Source organism: Rhipicephalus microplus, chromosome 10 (genome assembly GCF_043290135.1).
Source record: "Rhipicephalus microplus isolate Deutch F79 chromosome 10, USDA_Rmic, whole genome shotgun sequence".
Classification (NCBI taxonomy): domain Eukaryota; kingdom Metazoa; phylum Arthropoda; class Arachnida; order Ixodida; family Ixodidae; genus Rhipicephalus; species Rhipicephalus microplus.
This window is the reverse complement of record NC_134709.1, coordinates 33,638,912-33,658,368: the sequence shown is the minus strand read 5'-3', so window position 1 is coordinate 33,658,368 and position 19,457 is coordinate 33,638,912. Positions and strand designations below refer to the sequence as shown.

General features: G+C 47.1%; 2 protein-coding genes across 4 annotated transcripts; both read right to left on the bottom strand.

The window, feature by feature from the left end:
• Positions 1 to 990: 990 nt before the first annotated feature.
• Positions 991 to 12,903, bottom strand: LOC119181779 (alpha-(1,3)-fucosyltransferase C). 2 transcript variants are annotated; one of them, XM_075875397.1, is made up of 3 exons: positions 12,772 to 12,903; positions 8,431 to 8,788; positions 991 to 3,597 (listed from the first exon to the last, which is right to left on the bottom strand). In XM_075875397.1, the coding sequence occupies exons 1-3, from the start codon at positions 12,782 to 12,784 to the stop codon at positions 2,808 to 2,810; spliced, it is 1,161 nt and encodes a 386-aa protein (XP_075731512.1). In that variant the 5' UTR covers positions 12,785 to 12,903; the 3' UTR covers positions 991 to 2,807. The 2 variants fall into 2 exon arrangements, with proteins under 2 accessions (XP_075731512.1, XP_075731513.1); XM_075875398.1 differs by lacking the exon at positions 12,772 to 12,903 and adding an exon at positions 10,648 to 12,221.
• Positions 12,904 to 13,287: 384 nt separating this feature from the next.
• Positions 13,288 to 18,731, bottom strand: LOC119180901 (glycoprotein 3-alpha-L-fucosyltransferase A-like). 2 transcript variants are annotated; one of them, XM_037432038.2, is made up of 3 exons: positions 18,464 to 18,731; positions 15,318 to 15,676; positions 13,288 to 14,668 (listed from the first exon to the last, which is right to left on the bottom strand). In XM_037432038.2, the coding sequence occupies exons 2-3, from the start codon at positions 15,668 to 15,670 to the stop codon at positions 13,894 to 13,896; spliced, it is 1,128 nt and encodes a 375-aa protein (XP_037287935.2). In that variant the 5' UTR covers positions 15,671 to 15,676; positions 18,464 to 18,731; the 3' UTR covers positions 13,288 to 13,893. The 2 variants fall into 2 exon arrangements, with proteins under 2 accessions (XP_037287935.2, XP_075731514.1); XM_075875399.1 differs by lacking the exon at positions 18,464 to 18,731 and having other exon boundaries at positions 15,268 to 15,404.
• Positions 18,732 to 19,457: the final 726 nt, after the last annotated feature.

Below are 19,457 nucleotides of genomic sequence, written 5' to 3'. Positions count from 1 at the left end.
CCGAAGGACGACTGAGATGCGAAATGAGAGCGCGCCGTTCATCGGGGTGACATCGATATGAGTTATCGGCGTGATTGAAAGGTAAGCCTTCGATTCGTTTAAAAAGCAACGCCTCTGACACGTTCGGTCCTTTCTGTAAAATGGTGTCCGCGCTTCTGATTTGTTCGCGTAAGCCTCGAAGTTAGACACCTCTGGATATATATATATATATATATATATATATATATATATATATATATATATATATATATATATATATATATATATATATATCCGTGGTCTACTTATCGTCACGCTCCGCTCATGTGCAGTCAATTACACCGCCAATATTATCCCTGTACGCATACCTTCCTTGGTTTCACTGTCTGTTGGTTTCAATAAGTTGTTGCGAACGCGACTTGCAAGAGTCCCGCGTGAGATCATGTGGTGGTGGTGAAACATTTATTAACCATTAAATGGTTACAGAGAGGTGATTGGTTTGGGGCCTTATTGGCCTCCTACCCTCACAGCACTAGGTGGAACCCCTATTCCGGAGCTCCATTGGCAAGCAACGCCGCCCGCGCCCTTTGAACCAGAACTTTTTGGGCCTTCAGGTCTTGACAGCCGGGCAGGGCCGCCTACCAGTCTTCTATCGTAAGGTTGGGGGGGGGGGGGGATAGATGACGTCAAGGAAGCATGCGATCCCGTTTAATTACCGCATGTGCGAAGGGCTCAAACGGTTTCGTGTTCTCAGACGTGAACGTCATTCTGGGTGTGTGTTAGGTAGGACTGCAGTTTTTATTTTATTTTCGAGCTCTTTCGCGGGAGAAGTTTACTATGGTTGGTGAATCGCCTATACGCCCCAAATTTTACTGATTCGGCTGCGTTCACTTAAAATCCACTCGTAAGTGTGAACTGTTATGGGCTTGTCACATCACAGGCCTAAATGGACACTCAGCAGCAACGCGAGGTTGACTTAAATTCAGTTTGCAGAGAAATGAAAAACAAACGATTGTTTGGTCAAACTTTATTAAAAGTAGAGTTGCAGAACTGCCATAGAGTTGTAAGATCCAAGCCGTTCTTGGTCGAGCTTTTCAAGCCCGGGGTCCGAGGTAACGCTCGTGGGCGTCAAAAAGCGCCACGGGAATTTGTGAGGCCTATCAGAAAACTGTTATCACAAACGCCCACGGGCCGCAAGAGATTCGGTAAATCCTATACTGCTCGCAACTTCCACTAAAAGGTAGAGGGCAACAGCCAGCCCGAAAAATGACGTGTGCGTTATCATAGCCAAACCACAGTCACGTGATACACTGCGGTTCTAAAAGGTGACGGACTTCGAAGACTGACAAGGACATGTTTAAAACAGCAGTGAGCCAACGTATCAGAGCATCTTAAGCGAAGGCTTCATTATTTGTAAACCTGTATATTATAATGATGTGGTCGAGTCGTAAAACAATGTTATCACTACAAAGCTTGACAAAAAATTAAGGTGGCTTGCACTAGAGGTGCCAATGCTAAAGGAAGGACAAAGCTGGGCAGCCCTTCCAGCATTGCCTGTTTTTTTCTTTTTATTCATATAATCACCACGGCACTCGTTAACAAGAGGAAGACCTCTCTTTGGCGCGATTATGCACTGAAATGGCGCTATGCTTATGCGTGGTTTCGCCTGCGTTACGTCAGGCTACGACAGCATATACGACGATTACAGCATACGACACATTCTGGCCTCCTCAAATGCTGCGAGTTGTATAGTGTTCAAGGAAGAGCAGTGATGCAACATATCCGTAAGACTTGTAAACCACAGAAAAGCGATAGTCTGACCACGGGAACACCACCACCAGCGTCGCTCTTTCGTTGATGTCCGCAAAACAGCAGTTGGTTGAATTTTTTAACGTTAACCCTTTCCTTTGTTACCACCTCTACGCTTTTGCCTATCCTTACTTCTCCGGGTATATTGTTTTCCATTCCAGTTGGTTTAAAGTCAGTCAGACGGACAGATAGATAGATAGATAGATAGATAGATAGATAGATAGATAGATAGATAGATAGATAGATAGATAGATAGATAGATAGATAGATAGATAGATAGATAGATAGATAGATAGATAGATAGATAGATAGATAGATAGACAGACAGACAGACAGACAGACAGACAGACAGACAGACAGACAGACAGACAGACAGACAGACAGACAGACAGACAGACAGACAGACAGACAGACAGACAGACAGACAGACAGACAGACAGACAGACAGACAGACAGACAGACAGACAGACAGACAGACAGACAGACAGACAGACAGACAGACAGACAGACAGACAGACAGACAGACAGACAGACAGACAGACAGACAGACAGACAGATAGATAGATAGACAGACAGACAGACAGACAGACAGACAGACAGACAGACAGACAGACAGACAGACAGACAGACAGACAGACAGACAGACAGATAGATAGATAGATAGATAGATAGATAGATAGATAGATAGATAGATAGATAGATAGATAGATAGATAGATAGATAGATAGATAGATAGATAGATAGATAGATAGATAGATAGATAGATAGATAGATAGATAGATAGATAGATAGATAGATTTAACATGCCTAAGAAGTGAGAATGTACGTGAAAGACACCATAGATGGGAATCACGGCTGCAGTAGGGCGTAAACTATTGGTTTCTGAACGCGCACCTTAAGTTCACAAGTTCTTTTCACAGTTCGTCTCCTACGGAATGCTGCAGCCACCGCCGCGCGTACTAGAGCCCGCGACTCTTCCAAAACCTGCGCGCCTGCGTCAGAAGCTCACGGCCACAAATTCACCTAGCAGCCGCGTCCGAACGATACGCGCACATAGGACCATTATCACCACCGTGCCACCACTGCACGATGTCCGCGTACTGCTTGCGCTCTCCCGTGCGCGCCTCGTGCACTGCCTTGCAGAGGGCGCAGTGGTCGTCGAACCAGGTCCTCTTCACGGCGTGCGTCCGCTTCCAAGCGAAGTAGCGCTCGTACAGCGTCGCGTTCGCCGCCACTGCCTTTAGATGCGACGCCAGGTGTCGCGGCGTCGGAAAGCGGAAAGCGTCGATGTACGAATCCGCAGGCGCCAGAGAGCTAGCGTAGTTACCAAGCACCACGGGAACCATGTCGTAGCGCAGGGCGTGGTAGAACTTCTCCGTCACGTATTCTCGACACAGGCTGTTCTCGAGAGCCAAGTAGAAGTAGTACGTGTCGGCGAAGCGCGCTTGACACGGGTCGTCGACGCACTTGAGGTCGCCGCATTGTCCGTACACGTCGACCGCAACGTACTTGCGCAGCTCGGACACGAAGACTTCTCGGTGACTCGCACTGGAACAGCGGCTGGCCACCCAGGCCAGAAGTTTGGGTCGTGTAGTCCTGACGGAGGATGTATGCTGGGGTTTCAGCGACGTCGTGACGTCTTGCACGGAGCGGTTTACGAAAAAGACGTAGGGGAGCGGGACATCCGAATCATGCCTGTACGTGTATGTCCAGTTGAAGACGCCCCTGAGTCTCGCCATTCTGTCCCGCCGGCTGTTCGGAGGAGGCTCCATGTTCCAGTAAACCCAACGCTGACGTTCGTTGCGGTAGCTGCGAGGAAGGTTGTTTGAGGTTAGTCAACGAAAATGGAGCCGTATTTTGAAGGAGCAGCTGCTCCTTCGTTGCTTTGTAGCTGCGTTATTTGTTTTGAGCAAGAACAGCAGCTATGTGTTAGAAAAATAGCTGCAGTTAATGTGCCCACACCGCGAAGCAATGAAAGCAGCGGCACCCTGCATGGTGAACCATTAGTCGACGCAATGCAACGGCAGTTCCCGCTTGAGGGGCCCAGCATCGGGTATGCTACACCAGATTTGTAGTGAAGCATAACGGAGAGGCGAGTGAGTTGGTACTGGTCCATGACGACTTAATGTAGCGCAAAAAAAAAAAAACACGGAGAAGAGAGCATACACCACAAGCGCTTAACACCACAAGCACTTGTGGTGTACCCTTTCTTGTCCGTGTTTTTTCGTGCTACATTTAAGTTGGTATGGACAAGATTTGCGGTACATAAGATATCTGATATGGCGTGATGGAACGCGGATGTTGCAGAGAGCTTACTGGACTTCATGCTGTCTTCATTGCTGACCGATTAGGGCTCCCTTGTAGAAATTGAAGACCGTGCACATACAGCGTGTTGCGCTTATTGGGGACTCTTACGCCTCATTATGCGGCCTGGAGTATTCCACTACCAAATAATTTCTTCTCTCGGTCTCATCTCTACCCCCACCTCAGATATCTCTGCCATCTGGCCTTATACAGGTTGTGGCAGAGCTCCGCATATTGGGCCTCTACATATCTTCTACTATGAACCCTGGCTCTATACCACTGGCATCTTCGGCGCACTAGTTAGCAGGTTAGCCGTATGAATCGGCGGGTCTCCACCAAACGCGGCGGATTTCGCGGTTGGCACTCCCTTCGCTTGGCTCACGCGTTTGTAACCAGCCGAGTCCTCTACGCTTCCCCATACCTTCGCTTGCGTCGCCACCACGAGAACCATTTGGATGCACTGCTCCGATCGGTTATAAAGCGAGCACATGGACCTTCCCATTGCTAATTTCAATCGCCGCTTTGCGGTCTTGGGAGTGCACAACTCGTATGCCGAATTGCAAGAGGCTCATCGCACCAATCAAATCAACCGCCTGTTCCACACGGTTCCTGGACGCCACTGTCTGGACATGCTATCACTGAACCCGATCTCTACTCCATCACCTGATTCCTCCGTTCTGGAGCTGTGGCGGCCAAAGCTTTGGGTCGAGCCTCTTCCTCGCAACATGGATCCCAGTCAACACACAGGCGGGCGCCTAGCCCGGACACAATTTCTCCACACGCGATACTCCAACACTCTTGGTGCCTTCTACGTAAATGTCTCAGGCCCAACCTCCTGGAGACACTTTACGGCCGAAGTGATATCCGAGGGTCACCACGTTGACGGCATCTCTTTCCGCTCATCTGATGCAACTCGGGCTGAAGAGGTAGCCATCGCTTTGGCCACCTCTCGCCACATGAGTTATCATCATGGACTCACGCATCGCCTGTTTTCGATACCTGCATGGTACCATAGCTCATCTGGCCGCCGAAGTTCTCCAGGCGACCTTATGGCGCTTTGAACCTCACTCCATTTGCATAATACGGTTTCCTGGCCACACGGGTCTTCCCGGTAACAAAGTAGATAATGCTGCAGCCTGCGTTTCTCTCTATGTGGCCATTACCTCTTTCGACCCCGCATCTCCCCCCAGGCACCTCACCTCCTACGCACTACCGCGACATCCTCGATTACTATCGGACCTCGCGCCATCGTTACCCAGAACCTGCATGGGCTCTCTCTAAAGCGGACGAGCGACATCTGAGACGCCTGCAGATGAACACCTTTTTGTGTCCTGCAGCCGCCCAGCATTTCATGCCGGGTATATACGGCTACTGTGCACATTTTGGGGTGCTGGTCGACACCTCCCACATGATTGCAGTATGCCTGGTCATACCTCTTCCTTTCTCATCCCCCTTCCCTCTACACACAAGAAATGCTTGGGAGGAGTTACTGCTCAGCTGCTCCACCCGGGACGCTCAGCGCTCCCTGCTGGCCCACGTCCGAGCAGCGATGACCTCCAGAGGACTTCTGCAATAAGGAGACCACCCAAGTGCACTTGTAGTGCAACTTTCAGCGCTTTTTCGTGTAAATGTTTTTCCTCCACCAAAACTTCAGCGTTGAGAACACAACACGTACGCACAAAGGTATGAGATGTCAGCTGATCCATGCCAAGATAACAAGTCCATTCGATTCACCCTGCATATAAACTGGTTCGGCAAGTGCAAGAAATTGAAACTGGTGGTCCTTGCCTCTAAAATTGCCAGCCGCGCACCCTTAAGCAATCACGTAGGCCTGCATTGGCGCTTTTTTTTGGGGGGGGGGGGAGGGAGAAAAGGCGAGTTATTTGCACGTTTGTGACACCAGAAGATGTCCCTTGGTCCGCTCCTGTCGTCTCGTTTGGGCCACCAAAACATATGGCGCGTGCCTCATCAATGCCGGCGCGCAATGCATGGATGACAAAGAAAAGGCCTATTCTGACGACGCGCTGAAGAAAGGCTTTAGTAGTTCAGTCACGAAAAAAAAATATTTGTGCATAAATATTTCTCGTTCACTTTAGCCTGTATAATTACGGCAAAAATATGCAAGTTTTTATGTGAGCGACTTCAAGAAGAGCCTCACTGGCTCAGGAGTTCATTAACCAAAAACGTAGCTGCCGTTGCAGAAAGAAAGAAGTAAAGCTCGTTTTAAAAACAAAGTTGATAAGTCTGATCAACTTTGTAGCAACTATATTGTAGCAAGTATAATAAAATCCCCCATATTTACGCATTTTCCAAAAAAATAGTTTTCTTCACTCTACAAGTTTCAAACAATGTTCTTTCAGTCTTCGTTGTGCATATATTCCGTACACAAAGTGTCTTGTTTGTAAAAGTTATATTTGTGGGTTACATCATTACAAACTTTCGAGAACGACTGGTGATGAAATTAGTTCCTCAGTGTTGAATATATTTGATTTTTTTTTTTGCTTCGTAAACTATGCAGTTAAAAGATATCCTTTTCAGGCTGCTGGGTGCTATATGCATGAAATATGAAACACTCAATCAAATCTAAAATATCTTTTTTTTTAATTTGTGTCAATCTCTCGTTCAATTACCCGTTTGTGACAGTGGCGTAGCCAGGGGTTTCGATGCTGCGACCAAAAGAATTCATCGGAGTGAGCTTTGCAAAAAATGGCCCCTACAAGATCAAAAAAGTTACCAGTAAAGTGACACCGGACCTTACCGAAAATAAATTACAACGTAAATACATTACCCGTCACAGTTCTAAAATTGTAACGAGCACGTTACTAAGTTACCGGGAAAAGTCACGCGTTACCGGTAACGGTGCTACTTGTAACGCGCTACCGCCAACACTGACGATATGTCGCCGTAAAGCAGGGTCTAAGGCACGGTATAAGAATTCTTACACCATGGTTATAGCAGAACTGGTGAGCAGCTAGCTGCTCCTGGCTAGTAACTATACTATATACTATACTATGCTATGATATGCTGTACAATATTATAATATAATATGTTATACTATGCTATATAATATGCTATACATTGCTATGCTTGATCTCTTTTTTTTTATCTCTCTCTCTTTATTGTGTTGGTTTCCTCTCTTTCTCTGTCTATTTCTTTCTGTCTTTCTAATTTTTTATTGTTCTTTCTTTTCTTTAACCCGATTTATCACTCTAGGCATTTTTATCCTTCTCTTTCGCGTTGTTCTCTCAACTAATATTTATTTGCCCTATTCCTTCACTTTCTGTTTCCTTGTCTCTGTACTCGTTCTCTTTGCTCACTTCCCTTTTTTGAAGAGGGGTGATTTTGCGAACGCCGCACAAACGCCACACAAACGAACACCGCACAGGGTAGAGCTTGATCAGCTCTATCCTGTGTCTGTGGGGGGGGGGGGGGATTTCGGTGGGGGAAATCATTTATCTGATTTCTCACGTTTCAACCTACGCCGCGTACACTACATATTCATAAGTTCTCATTGCCTAACTGACGTTTAGAACGCTCTTCGCTGAAAGTGGGTTGACGTAATACTAGTTAGCTCATGCGTCACTCTCTGCAAATAATCCGGTTATGCGCACAATTTTTTAGGGGCGAAGCTCTTTAAAGCGGCACCCGTTCGTAGCTCGTCTTAGTGCGTAACATGTCTTACGTCTCGAGCTGCGAGGTGGTGCCGGTGGGAGATTTCTCTTGTGCGTTGTTGAACAGTAAAAAATTCGCAGCCAGCGCGTTAACTAAAAGCCGAATTCTCCTGTCTCTCATTCCTCATTAGCAGCCATTGGCATGTACATGGATCACTATCTGACAAGAAAGGGTTGCTACGTTATACTCGCTGAGCGTAACCTCCTTGGTTTTAGAAAGGTTTAGCGAGCGTTGGGCCGCAGTGCCATGAATACAGTGAACTAGTATATACCATGAACTCGAGGTGGTGAAAGGTGGGAAGTAACACGAAATGCAAGCCCTAAGAAAGTGTGCGTGTGCCACCTCTCGTTTAGTCCTTGGAATGTCCGCTGGATGGCGGTGCTTCCATATTCGGAATATATGATGAAAAGATGAGAGATGGTGGTACTTGGAGTGTTGACTAGATGGTCTAACGGACACACAGATGCATGGACGGGCGCACGGATGGTTGCACGGACGGATGGACGTATGGACGGACGCAGGGATGGACGCACGGACGGTCGCACAGACGGACGCATGGACGGACGCATAGATGGACGGAAGCAAGAACGAATGGATGGACCGATGCTTCGCTCCACTCTCCATCATTCACCGCGTGGATATGCTGCCTTTTTTTTTTTTTTTTACCTGGGCAAGTCACGGGCGTCGGCGTCCTTGTCGTGAAACACAACCACGTCCGCGGATTTCACGAGGGACCGGTCCCGTGTCACGAAGCATGGCACCTTGCAGCCATTGAGGCGGACCAACCCTCGCGATGACTTCTTCAGCGGACGTTGCCAGAGTCCGTGAGCCTTTGTCCAAAAGAGCAACCTGATTTCGGTGGTGTTCGCTTTGCGCGGCCTGCCCGGCTTCGTCGTTGCTAGTGATCGATATTTCTCGTAGTCAATTCTGTACTCGTACAGTAATAAAAGCAAGGTCACAGTACCCACAATGCATAGTTCGATGAAGAAGCGCCGCAGAAAACTTGCATAATGCTCCATGGTATCTACAGAGGAGAAAAAAATGTAAATTTTAACGTGTGATGATTAGACTGGACAAAAGGCGGCTATAGTTTAACGTTAGCGTAATAGCTGGGGTTAAGAGAATAGCGTTACGTGCCGCAGACGTAGCGCGTTAAGCCCAAACTCCATAAGCGTGAAAATGCACGCGACAGCGACGAGCGACGCTATGAGCGACGAAACAGGGCGTTCGCGCGACGTGTCGCGTGCTCGTTTTCGCGCGATCGCTCGGTTCTCCAGATTTGGAAACCGTCGCTCATCGCCCAGAAGTGCTGGGCTCAAGCAGCCAATAGCGAAAAACCGGAAAAGACGAAGACTACATAGGTGCACGTGACCCTGCCCGAGTCACGTATGCGCAACAAGAAATAACGCAATTTTTATTACGCATGCGCATATAAAAAATGCTGCAAGGCAATAATAAACACTTTCCGTTCCATTACACAACAATATATCTTATTTTTAAATTGGAAACCGCTCGCTACGCGGTTTTCTTGGTGCGAGTTGACGGCCTCATGCCAGCTACAGTGGAATTCGCTCGCCGAAGCCGTCGCGTGAATGAGGTTTGCCTGCGCTAGCGACTGATCGCGCGACGCCGATCTACGTCGCGCCGCTCGTCGCTGTCGCGTGCATTTTCGCGCTTATGGAGTTTAGGCTTTATAGTTTAGCGAGGTAGCGTTTACGTGCCCAATCTGGGACGGTTGCGTCACCTAGCGGAGGGTGACGCCACCTGTATGCCTGTACCCCCGCGCGCCGCAACATTACTACTATTCTAGGTAATAATAAAAGTAATCAAACATAAACCACGTACCAAAAGCGAAAATTTTGACGTTGTAGGTATGTATACACCACTATTCTAGTAACGCCTAGGGTCGTTCGAAATGGGAAGCTATTCCAAAAACTATAAGCTGAGTTATTCGAACTCGGCCGTCGAAGCTACCTAGGCAAGTGAAGTCGTTTTGCACAGTCATTAGCTCGGAAAGGAGTGGATCCATCCTGACAAACGCTTCATTCATTTCGAAGCGGGCGTCCGAAACCACCGCCATGTTTTACGTACGTGCACCACGCAAACATGGTAACGCCAAATCTGAGAGATAGCGTACGTGCCATGCACGCTACGGGTCTTTGAGCGTACTGCGCATACAAACTCCAACCCCGCTATTTCGGTAAGCCCACGCGCTTTACCGCTAAGCCCGCTAAACGATCACTGACTAATAAAGAAAAGAGTACAGGAGATGGGACGAGAAGAAAGAAAGTCAACCCGACTCAAGGCCGGTACGTTACCGTACAATCGAGTCTAAAAACCAAAGTTATATTGTGATTTCATAGCCTGTATAACCACCAAAACCTATAAATAAGTGTTACTTATTATAGTCTCGTGATGTCTCGTCGTATTCAGAAAGGAAACGTCAACAGGTGCTTTTGATCGTATGAGGCTATACGCAGCGCTTTCAGGGGACGAACGCTTGCATTCTCCAAACTGGGACAGTTCATGCAGTTCTGCGTACGACTGACTCTATGTTAGGGATAAATGCTGTTGAATGGTTTGTATATAATTTGAAAAAAAATATCATAGTAAAAGCGCTAACTAATTAACAACGGGTCTTCCGATTTTAGAATCGTTTGAGCAATATTTAGCTGTTAGGGACATGAATGGTCAAACACCTGGTTGTATGTATACGTCTCATGAGTCAAAGAAATTCATGGTCCAGCGTTGGGACATTAAATACACACATAAATATGCATACTGGTTAGAACTACAAAAAAATGAACACAAAATCAATTTAAATAAAATAAACGTACGTTACAGTGAATCGACGTGCATAATGAGTGGATCGATCAAACTCACGGTGATTGAAAGTAATTTTCTATCGTCGCTGGGGCGTGGGCAGAAATTTTTTTTTGAGGGAGACGGGGCATCTTTTAGAAATAGTCATATTTTGACCTCTGGCTACGCTGTTGTCTCTCAGTCAATGGGTTTCCAGCGGTGATTTCCCGACGGCGTTAGCCACGAAGAAAACGGTGACCTTTTCTTGTCTTGCTATACGACGCATTTGCTTTTTAGGCCCCGTCATGACCAATCCGCAAACGTTGACGTAGTATTTATTATTGTCTGAAGAACTCCGTGACCTTTCATTGTCTTGCTATACGAAAAAAATCGCTTTTTAGGCCACGTCATGACCAATCTGCAAAAGTTGATGTATTTAAAATTATCTATATGTAAACGCTCGCCAGCTCGTAAAGAAAACACGGACAGCGTGACGCGCCAGCTGGCAAAAGAAACAAAAAATTACCCGTATCTGCAAGTTAGACTGCAAATCTCGTCGAAAGACGATAGTCTTCCGTCTGATGGAGAGAGTGAATACAATAAAACATTTTATTTGATGTTTTGCGTGAAAAAAAAATCTGTGAATGCGAATCTGGAGGCGCTGCGTGAGACATAAGTGCCATCTGGCGCTAATCTCAGAAAACGAAAGGATGGCCTCCGTTATAGCGAGTGCGCACAATCTTGGAGACGTATTTTGTATATTTAAAGGTAGGTGCCAGCACCGTATCATCCTAGCAAAGCGTAAAAATTCGCCTTTTCGTGCACAGCGTCGAATTGTTACAGTTTTTAGAATTAATTTTGTATGCTTTATCTAGTATAAAGAAACACATCAGAGAACAATGACGTGTTTATATTGTGCCTCATGTATATGCGCAATATTTGCTTTTTAATAAAAATTGCACAAGTATGAACGCAGAAACTTGAGCAATATTGGTGGACGCAGTGAATGTGATTGTACTTTACCCGTTTTATTTGACCGGCACACAGACAAAAATTTTTGAGTTGATATATATTTCGCGGGACGGCTCAATGCTCTCCCATAGTTGAGTACGAATTACTCAAAATCGTTATACATTTTTCTCTAAAACTAAGGTTGTTGCTCTCCCATAGTAGAGTACAAAGCACTCTAAATTGTTAACCACTTTTTCTAAACACAAAAAAGACTTTGGCGCGCTGCTACGCGCAACTTTGCGTAGCAGCGCGCCCTCTCACCTCAATGCTTTGTGGTACGGTGCCGCACCAAAAAGCAACGCGCTGAAGCGCGACGATGGTACGCGTGGTCCAGCTTAAACGCTCCCACGTTTGCATGCAAAAGAAATACCCAGTGAAGTGGAAGGGAGAGCGAGTGCTGCCGGATCTTAGCTGGTACAGCATTGGACGCGTTATGGAGTAACTGTATTTGTTTCCTACGGGACCTAAAGGTAGCATATACAGTAACTCTAAGACCCGTTTCATGTTCGCTCCCTCTTCCGGTGGCAAAGTTGATTTCTCATCCATTTCAATTTCTTTCCACTTATGCCATACATATAGTTAGTCACTACACTTAAACGCTTCAAATATTGTCGCCTATATTCGACTTCACTGCCTTTGTTTCATTATAGTTGTGTTTAAAAACGCAGCACCTGGTACATATTCTTCAATGAGAAGTATATCGAAGGGACTGCTTGTTGATTTTTTCATTCGTATGTTCTCTATAACCGGTTATAGCAACGCCCAATCAGGAATTTAGTAAAATACAAACCGTGGGTCCCAGACTTCTATTTGTTTTATTGAAGCGAGAATTTAAATTGAAACAGGGACTGACAGGAGTAACCAACGAGGCTTTCCCACGTTGACGCAAAAGCTTGTTGGTCTGTAATAATAGTATCTTGATTTTAACGTTTCAAAAACCGCTATATAATTACGAGGAACGCCGTAGTGAAGGGCTGCACAAAATTTGTACCATCACTTCTATGCCTCTACCATTTCGCCTCCATCGAAATGGACACCACCGCAGCCGGGATCGAACACGCGACCTGCTTGTCAACAGCCGAGCACCTTGACCACTATCTCGCCACGTCCGACCTTGTTGGTCTGTCTAACACAGCTACGCGTCACCATATATTGCGCTGGCGCAGGCCAGATGCGTCGATTTCGGCGGCTCACCTTTCCTGTACATCGACGCGTAGCTATACGGCTGCTTCGGGTAAACCGCCGTCCTTGGCGCGTTGGCGAAAACGAAATGTCTATTCACACAAGGGTCCTGTTCGCTTCTCCGGGAACGACCACGGCATCTGAGGAGTTAGGCGTCAGATCCACGGGTATTTCTCGATACAAAGATAGCGCGCCACGACTGGTTAGTCGATGCCTATACACCTGTTGGCCTTTGAGGAGCCGCGTAGAATAGTGTTGCCTTGCCTGTCGGTCACCTCTCTTGAAAAGGTTTTATTGTCTTCCGATAGCATTGCTTGAGACATTGTCCTGTCTGTTTGACGGCTACGAAGCGACCTTTGCTGCTTCACCTTTGTTGATATTTTGTAGTATTATGTCCCTTCTCTGTTATATCAGTAAAATCATTATTCTTCGTATTGAAGCCTACTGCCATTAAGTGCGGAAAGAAATCCATGATAGATCTGAACCCCCTCAGTTTCTTAAAATGCAAATAATTTAAGTACGCAGATATTTGTTTAATGTGATTGATTTATATCAGACGAGAGTAGTCAAGTGGCGACAAGTCGACATGCAGTAAAAAATAAAATTGACCGCGTATCATGGGGATTCACTGCAAATGTTGTCGAAATACTATAGTCTTCTGTCTGGAAGGGCTGCGTGAGATATGGACGCCATCTGGTATTAATGTCGGGAAATAGGACCTTGTGCAGTACCCAGGACCACCGGTAGGTGGCAGCACCATATCGCCGACTGGGTGCCTTTTCGAGCATAAGTTGAATTTCCGGCGAAGTGTAAGAAACACCCACTTTTTCGAGCATAGCGCTGCATTTTCAGTTCTGCATTTTCAGGCGAGAGACACGCATGTGCAATGGGCTCGTGAAAGCCGCGGGGAGGGATGCCTAGAGGAGAGAGAGGGGAGCAAGCGTAGGCTATCAGACGCTGCGTGTGACGGCGTTGCGAGGCGAGAGAAGAGAGCGTAGTAGAGGAGGGAGGAGAGAAGGGGCTCCTCCGCATGCGCAATAAGGGTGGTCACGCACCACACCGTATCTAACTCGACCATGAGGTGCTTCGCATCTAAAAAAAAATCACCGTGGTCCGTCAGAAAACCAGGCTCGATCAGCTTGCCGGCGGCTTCCACTGTCTGCAGGTCGATCTGTCGCCGTGCCACCACTCCACAATGTCCTCGTACCTCTTTCGCTCGTCCGGGTCAGCCCCGTAGAGGGCTTCGCACAGGGCGCAGTGATCCATGAAACGGTGGCGCCGGGCCTCGTGCGTCTTCTTCCAGTCGAAGTAGGCCTCGTAACGTGCAGGATCGGCGGCCAGATCCTTCAGGTACGCGGCGAGGCGCTGGGGCGACGCGAATTGAAGCGCGTCGATGCACGATCCGGGAGGCGCCAGGGAGGACGAGTACGCTCCCATGACCACGGGAACCATGCCGTGGCTGAGGGCGTTGTACAGCTTCTCCGTGACGTAGTCGGGACACAAGGCGTTCTCTAGTGACAGGTAGAAGTAGTACTTCTCACCCAAGTGAGCGAAACATTCTTCACTCCGTGGGCACTGCAGGTTGCCGCAACGTCCGTAAACGTCGACCGTCACGTGTTTTCTGAGTTCCGCGACGAAGTCCTCTCGATGGCTCGGGGTCTGACAGTTGCTGACGACCCAGGCAACCAGTCCGGACCGGTTAACTGTGAACGGCTTTTGTCCCTCGTCGGCTTGTGGCGAATCGCCGTGGCGGGAATGAATGGTGAAATATGGATGTGGAACGTCCGAGTCGAGGCGGTAGGTGTACGTCCAGTTGAAGATGCTTCTGATTCTAACCAGTTGCTCGGGACGACTGTTTGGGGGCGCCTCCATATTCCAGTAGACCCATCGCTGGTGCCCGACGCGATACCTGCAGCAATAATAAAAAAAAAGTCGTGTGAGTTGTATTCACCATGATTACGGGTTCCTTGGGGGGGGGGGGGGGGGAGTGTGTTAAAGACAACATTTGATACCTTGAACTCTACGGGGGCGTTACTTGTAGAACTCCCAAAATGGAATTGTATTAAATTGAAGGACGACACATCAGTGATAATCTGAATCCCTAACTGAAAGCTAGGTAGGATTCATTCAAAAATAATCTTGAAAAAAGGCATGTAACTTTTATAAATATTACTAACACAATTATCTTACTAATCTGATAAGTTATAACAAATGGAAAACTGATTACAACATGATGTATTTACATAGTTTGGCGAATGATCACAGGCATGGGCAGAAAAATCGAATGTTCTGGCTAGTGCGATTAGAACATCCGAATGAGCGGTTTATTTGATCAATAACACGAGAGTTGTCTTTCGGGGAAGTTCGCAGCCATAATAATCGTTACCTGGGCGAGATGCCCTTGAAAGCATGATACCACTTCCGGCCGATTTGACTATAGACCAACCGCTGGCTAGCGTAGGATAATATGGCCAGAACATCGAATGAATGGTTTTTTTTATCGCTCACTTGAAAGTCGCCCCTCGGGAAAGTTCACCGCGATGATGATGATGGTGTACCTGGGAAGGTCTCTAGCGTCGGTGTCCCTGTCGTGAAAAACTACGGCGTCCGCCGTTCTCACGAGAGATCTGTTCCTGGTTAGGAAACACGGTACGCTGCAGCTGTTGTAAGAAACGAGCCCGCTACTGACGTCGGACAACGGCTCAAACCAAGACCCGAACGTCGGCGTCCAGAACAGTATGGTGACGGGTTCGCCTGCGGTGACGTTCGTGAAGGCGCTCTCCGGGAACCACGCTGGAAGACGGACGGCTATCGGTGGAAACCCGTTGTTCAGGAAGAGGAAGACTGCGAGCGAGACACAGATAAGGAAGACAGCGACGTACTGACAGCGTAAAGATGAGCCAGATACCATGGAGTCCTGAAAGGAAACAAAAGAAAGGAGTGGAAAAACACTTGCGGGGGAATTTCTCACGGTCGAACCGTCAATGCGCGAGTGTTAATTTACAAAGTGGTGCAGAGGCGTAGCAGTACAGGTACTGGCGTACATGTGCAGGAACTGGAGCTGGTAACAGAATCGAGTACTGGTATTGTGAGACAAAGTGCACTATGCTCTGTACAGACTATGTAAATATTTTCTCAATTAACTAACCATCATCCTTCCTCAGGGTCATCCAGCAGGCTCAATAAGTGGCAAACAGGTTTGGCCTGATGGTCACGACGTGAAAGTCATGCGCTGCGCGCTCCCGCACACAGTCTTGAGGAGTTTAAAGATATGTAACCGACCGGACCCTACCGACTGACCAGCTGAAAACTAACCATCCACTGTATATTTAGTCCTCTGTGTAGATCTATACAAATGCTTCTGTGCCATACTTTATATCGCGAGCGATAGATATCACGTCAGCATGCAACGCTCATTGAGATGTGCAATAAGCAGTTATCAATTAATAAGATCGTTACCATTCAATGCCCTGCGGGTTTGATAGCGGCAGTTGTGAGTGAGGCTCGATGGGGTCGATACACACAAAAAAAAATCAAGAAAACATGCTTGTGCGTTAAAGTGACACTAAAGAGAAACAATGACTTGATTTAGAACGACGAACTGTACTCCGAGAACTTTAATGTCATGTATCAGTATCGTTAATTTTCGTATCGTATCAGTATCGTTAATGTCATGTATCAGTATCGTAAGTTCATTAATAACGGAGAAAATCAATAAGGAAGTTTCACCTTTGAAGATCGCGCCGAAACTCTCCGCGCTTTACGTCAGAATTTTCAAAATGCATTTTTCGCATTTTCGTTACAATGGCTGCATGAAATTTTCTGAAACTTTGTATCCTTAGTCTATGCCACGGATGACAATATACTTGATTTTCATCAATTAGAAGCTGTACGTAGGACCCAGTAGCCGCCTTCAAAATCTATGACAACCTAATGTTTGGTGAGGGAATATCGAGGTGACGTGTCCGCCCTCATTTTCTCTCAATCGTTTTCTCGCTCACAGCAAGCGTCATCTTGCGGTGATAGTGTCGTTTTCCGAATGGTGAAGCTGTACTTTACTTACAGGTGAAAAATTGTTTCGCTCTTTAGTGTCTTTTTTAAGATTATATGCACGTCAACAGAACTTCTGACTGCAGAAATAGTTCCCGAGTCACACGCCACGACGTCAATCGCAATTGTATCGGGGTTTCTGCACACATAAAGCCGTAGAATGTAATTTAATTTGTTACGGCCTCAATGGTTTTTCATACTTTGGTGACTGTTGCCTTGCGGCAACAATCACTAAACTATGAAATACTATTGAAAGTTGCACCTTAGCAGACAATCTTACAACAGCTCGGCTTCACTTTTAAATCAAACCAAGTCAAAATAACTTTATTAAGACGTTTATAGAAAAAGATGTGTACATAATATTTTGACCAACAGCCTTCGGGGCGTCCCACCGCGGTGGTCTAGTGGCCAAGGTACTCGACCGCTGACCCGCAGGTCGCGGGATACAGTCCCGGCTGCGGCGGCTGCATTTTCGATGGGGGAGAAAATGCTTTGGGCCCGTGTACTCAGATTTGGGTGCACGTTAAAGAACCCTGAGTGGTCGAAATTTCCGGAGCCCTCTACTATGGCGTCTCTCATAATCACACGGTGGTTTTGGGACGTTAAACTCCACGGGTCAATATCAACGTATACGTGGCTATAGAAGCTGGTCCATTAGACAAAATATATAAAAGTTAGCAGCGCACATGATTGGTAACGAAAAGTATTGATTTTATACGTTTGAAACTTTCGTGGTTCCTACGTGCACCCTAAATTGAATGACTAAGAGGTCAATTACAAAATTCTTATTCACCCTTTTTTTGTCCAAAACAAAAGGCACTACGCTGCAGCTTTGCGAAATGGAGGGGCCATGCGTCATTGTATAGAAACGGCACATTTTACGTTTTTAGTCGAACCACCACAGCTGGAAATGTGCGCCTCGATACGGAGCTGTCAGTTCAGGGAGGCATGGGCGCGGTAGTGAAAACTGGAAGAGTTATGCGGACGACACGATTTAAGCGCATTTCCGATCCGGGTAAAGTTGTACAGCGCAATCGCCCATGCGTTTTACAGCACAGAATTGCACCAAATAACTGCCCCCCCCCCCCCGCGGTGGTCTAGCGGCTGAGGTACTCGGCTGCTGACCCGCAGGGCGCGGGTTCGAATCCCGGCTGCGGCGGCTGCATTTCCGATGGAGGCGGAAATGTTGTAGGCCCGTGTACTCAGATTTGGGTGCACGTTAAAGAACCCCAGGTGGTCTAAATTTCCGGAGCCCTCCACTACGGCGTCTCTCATAATCATATAGTGGTTTTGGGACGTTAAACCCCACATATCAATATCAATCAATCAATTATTGCACCAAATAATTGCAAAACATGTGAAACAGAAACATGTGAAACATCACATGTTTTACAAGGGAAACATGCGATGTCAGTCACAGCTTGATTGGGTATGCTCTAGCGTACACAATTGAGCATATGCAAACGTCTGCCTTATGCAGGATATGCAAACGCTCACGTTCTCTCTCTCCTAGCAAATTTGAAAATTTTGCGTGTGTATTTATGTGTAACGCACGAACTGACTTACATAAAGTATGATTGAACCCTCCCCGTCATCTCTACCAGAAAAAAAAAAGAAAAAATACCTTGGCCAATCTACCGCGGCATCCACTTACCACTATCAAGATGAGCGACTCGTCCAAGAACACACAGACAGGCTCAATGGAAATGCATTCGTATAAAGGAAACTCAGCCGAATCCCCCTGTTGTGAGGCGACGAAAGGTTCCACGTCGAACTAGCTGCTGGCCAGCCGGCTATCTGTGCGCGCTTCCAATAGTTCGCAGCCACGCCGTATCAGTCGTGACTTACGAAGAGCTCGCTTATCGGCAGGTGTATACAATCGGCTGAAACTCGGGAGTGCCTCACGAGTGAGCTGCAGGGGTACGTGCGAAACGTATACGTACGTGCGGTTGCCATAGCGTTCGACTCACCGAACAGCCGTATACGATAACGATGCACTTTTTTTTTCCTCCTTAGTTGTTTCCCACGCAGCGATCAAGATAATGCCACGCCAGCCCTTAGAAGTGTTATGTTATCGCGGCTGCAATATCCTCTTAGCGGCGCGTACGAGTGACGTTTGTTTACAGCTATCGGCGTATATCCCTTCGGAGTAATCGTCGATGCAAATTAATTTTTCCTCTCTCTTCAGACTACAGACAATCCTGCCGTAAGGTGTACAGCACATAATGACAACACTTATAGTCGTCACGTGGAAGAAGGCAACAATCTACAAGGTAAAACTCGTTTAGTCGAACTCGTGGCCACGAAACAGGAACTACAATTGCACGTCATACACTGACACCGGTGCGCAGAGCGCCGGTCGTCGATAAACTCACAAGCGGTGAAGCGCGCCGAGTTTACCGCCGAGTTTTCCAGCGTTATCGCTAGCGGCCGCGTAAGCTTCAGAAGAAACTGTAATGTTCGCGTTGTGCGCGCGTAATCGCATCGGAAGATTCAAAGGTTATCTCAGTCGATGGTTCTTGGTGATACGGCGCGGTTTGCGCAAGGCGCGCGTGTAATGGGCCGGTGGCATGCACTTGAGGAAGGAGTGTGGCAGTAGCAATAACTGTTGAAACCTGATTGATTGATTTGTGGGGTTTAACGTCCCA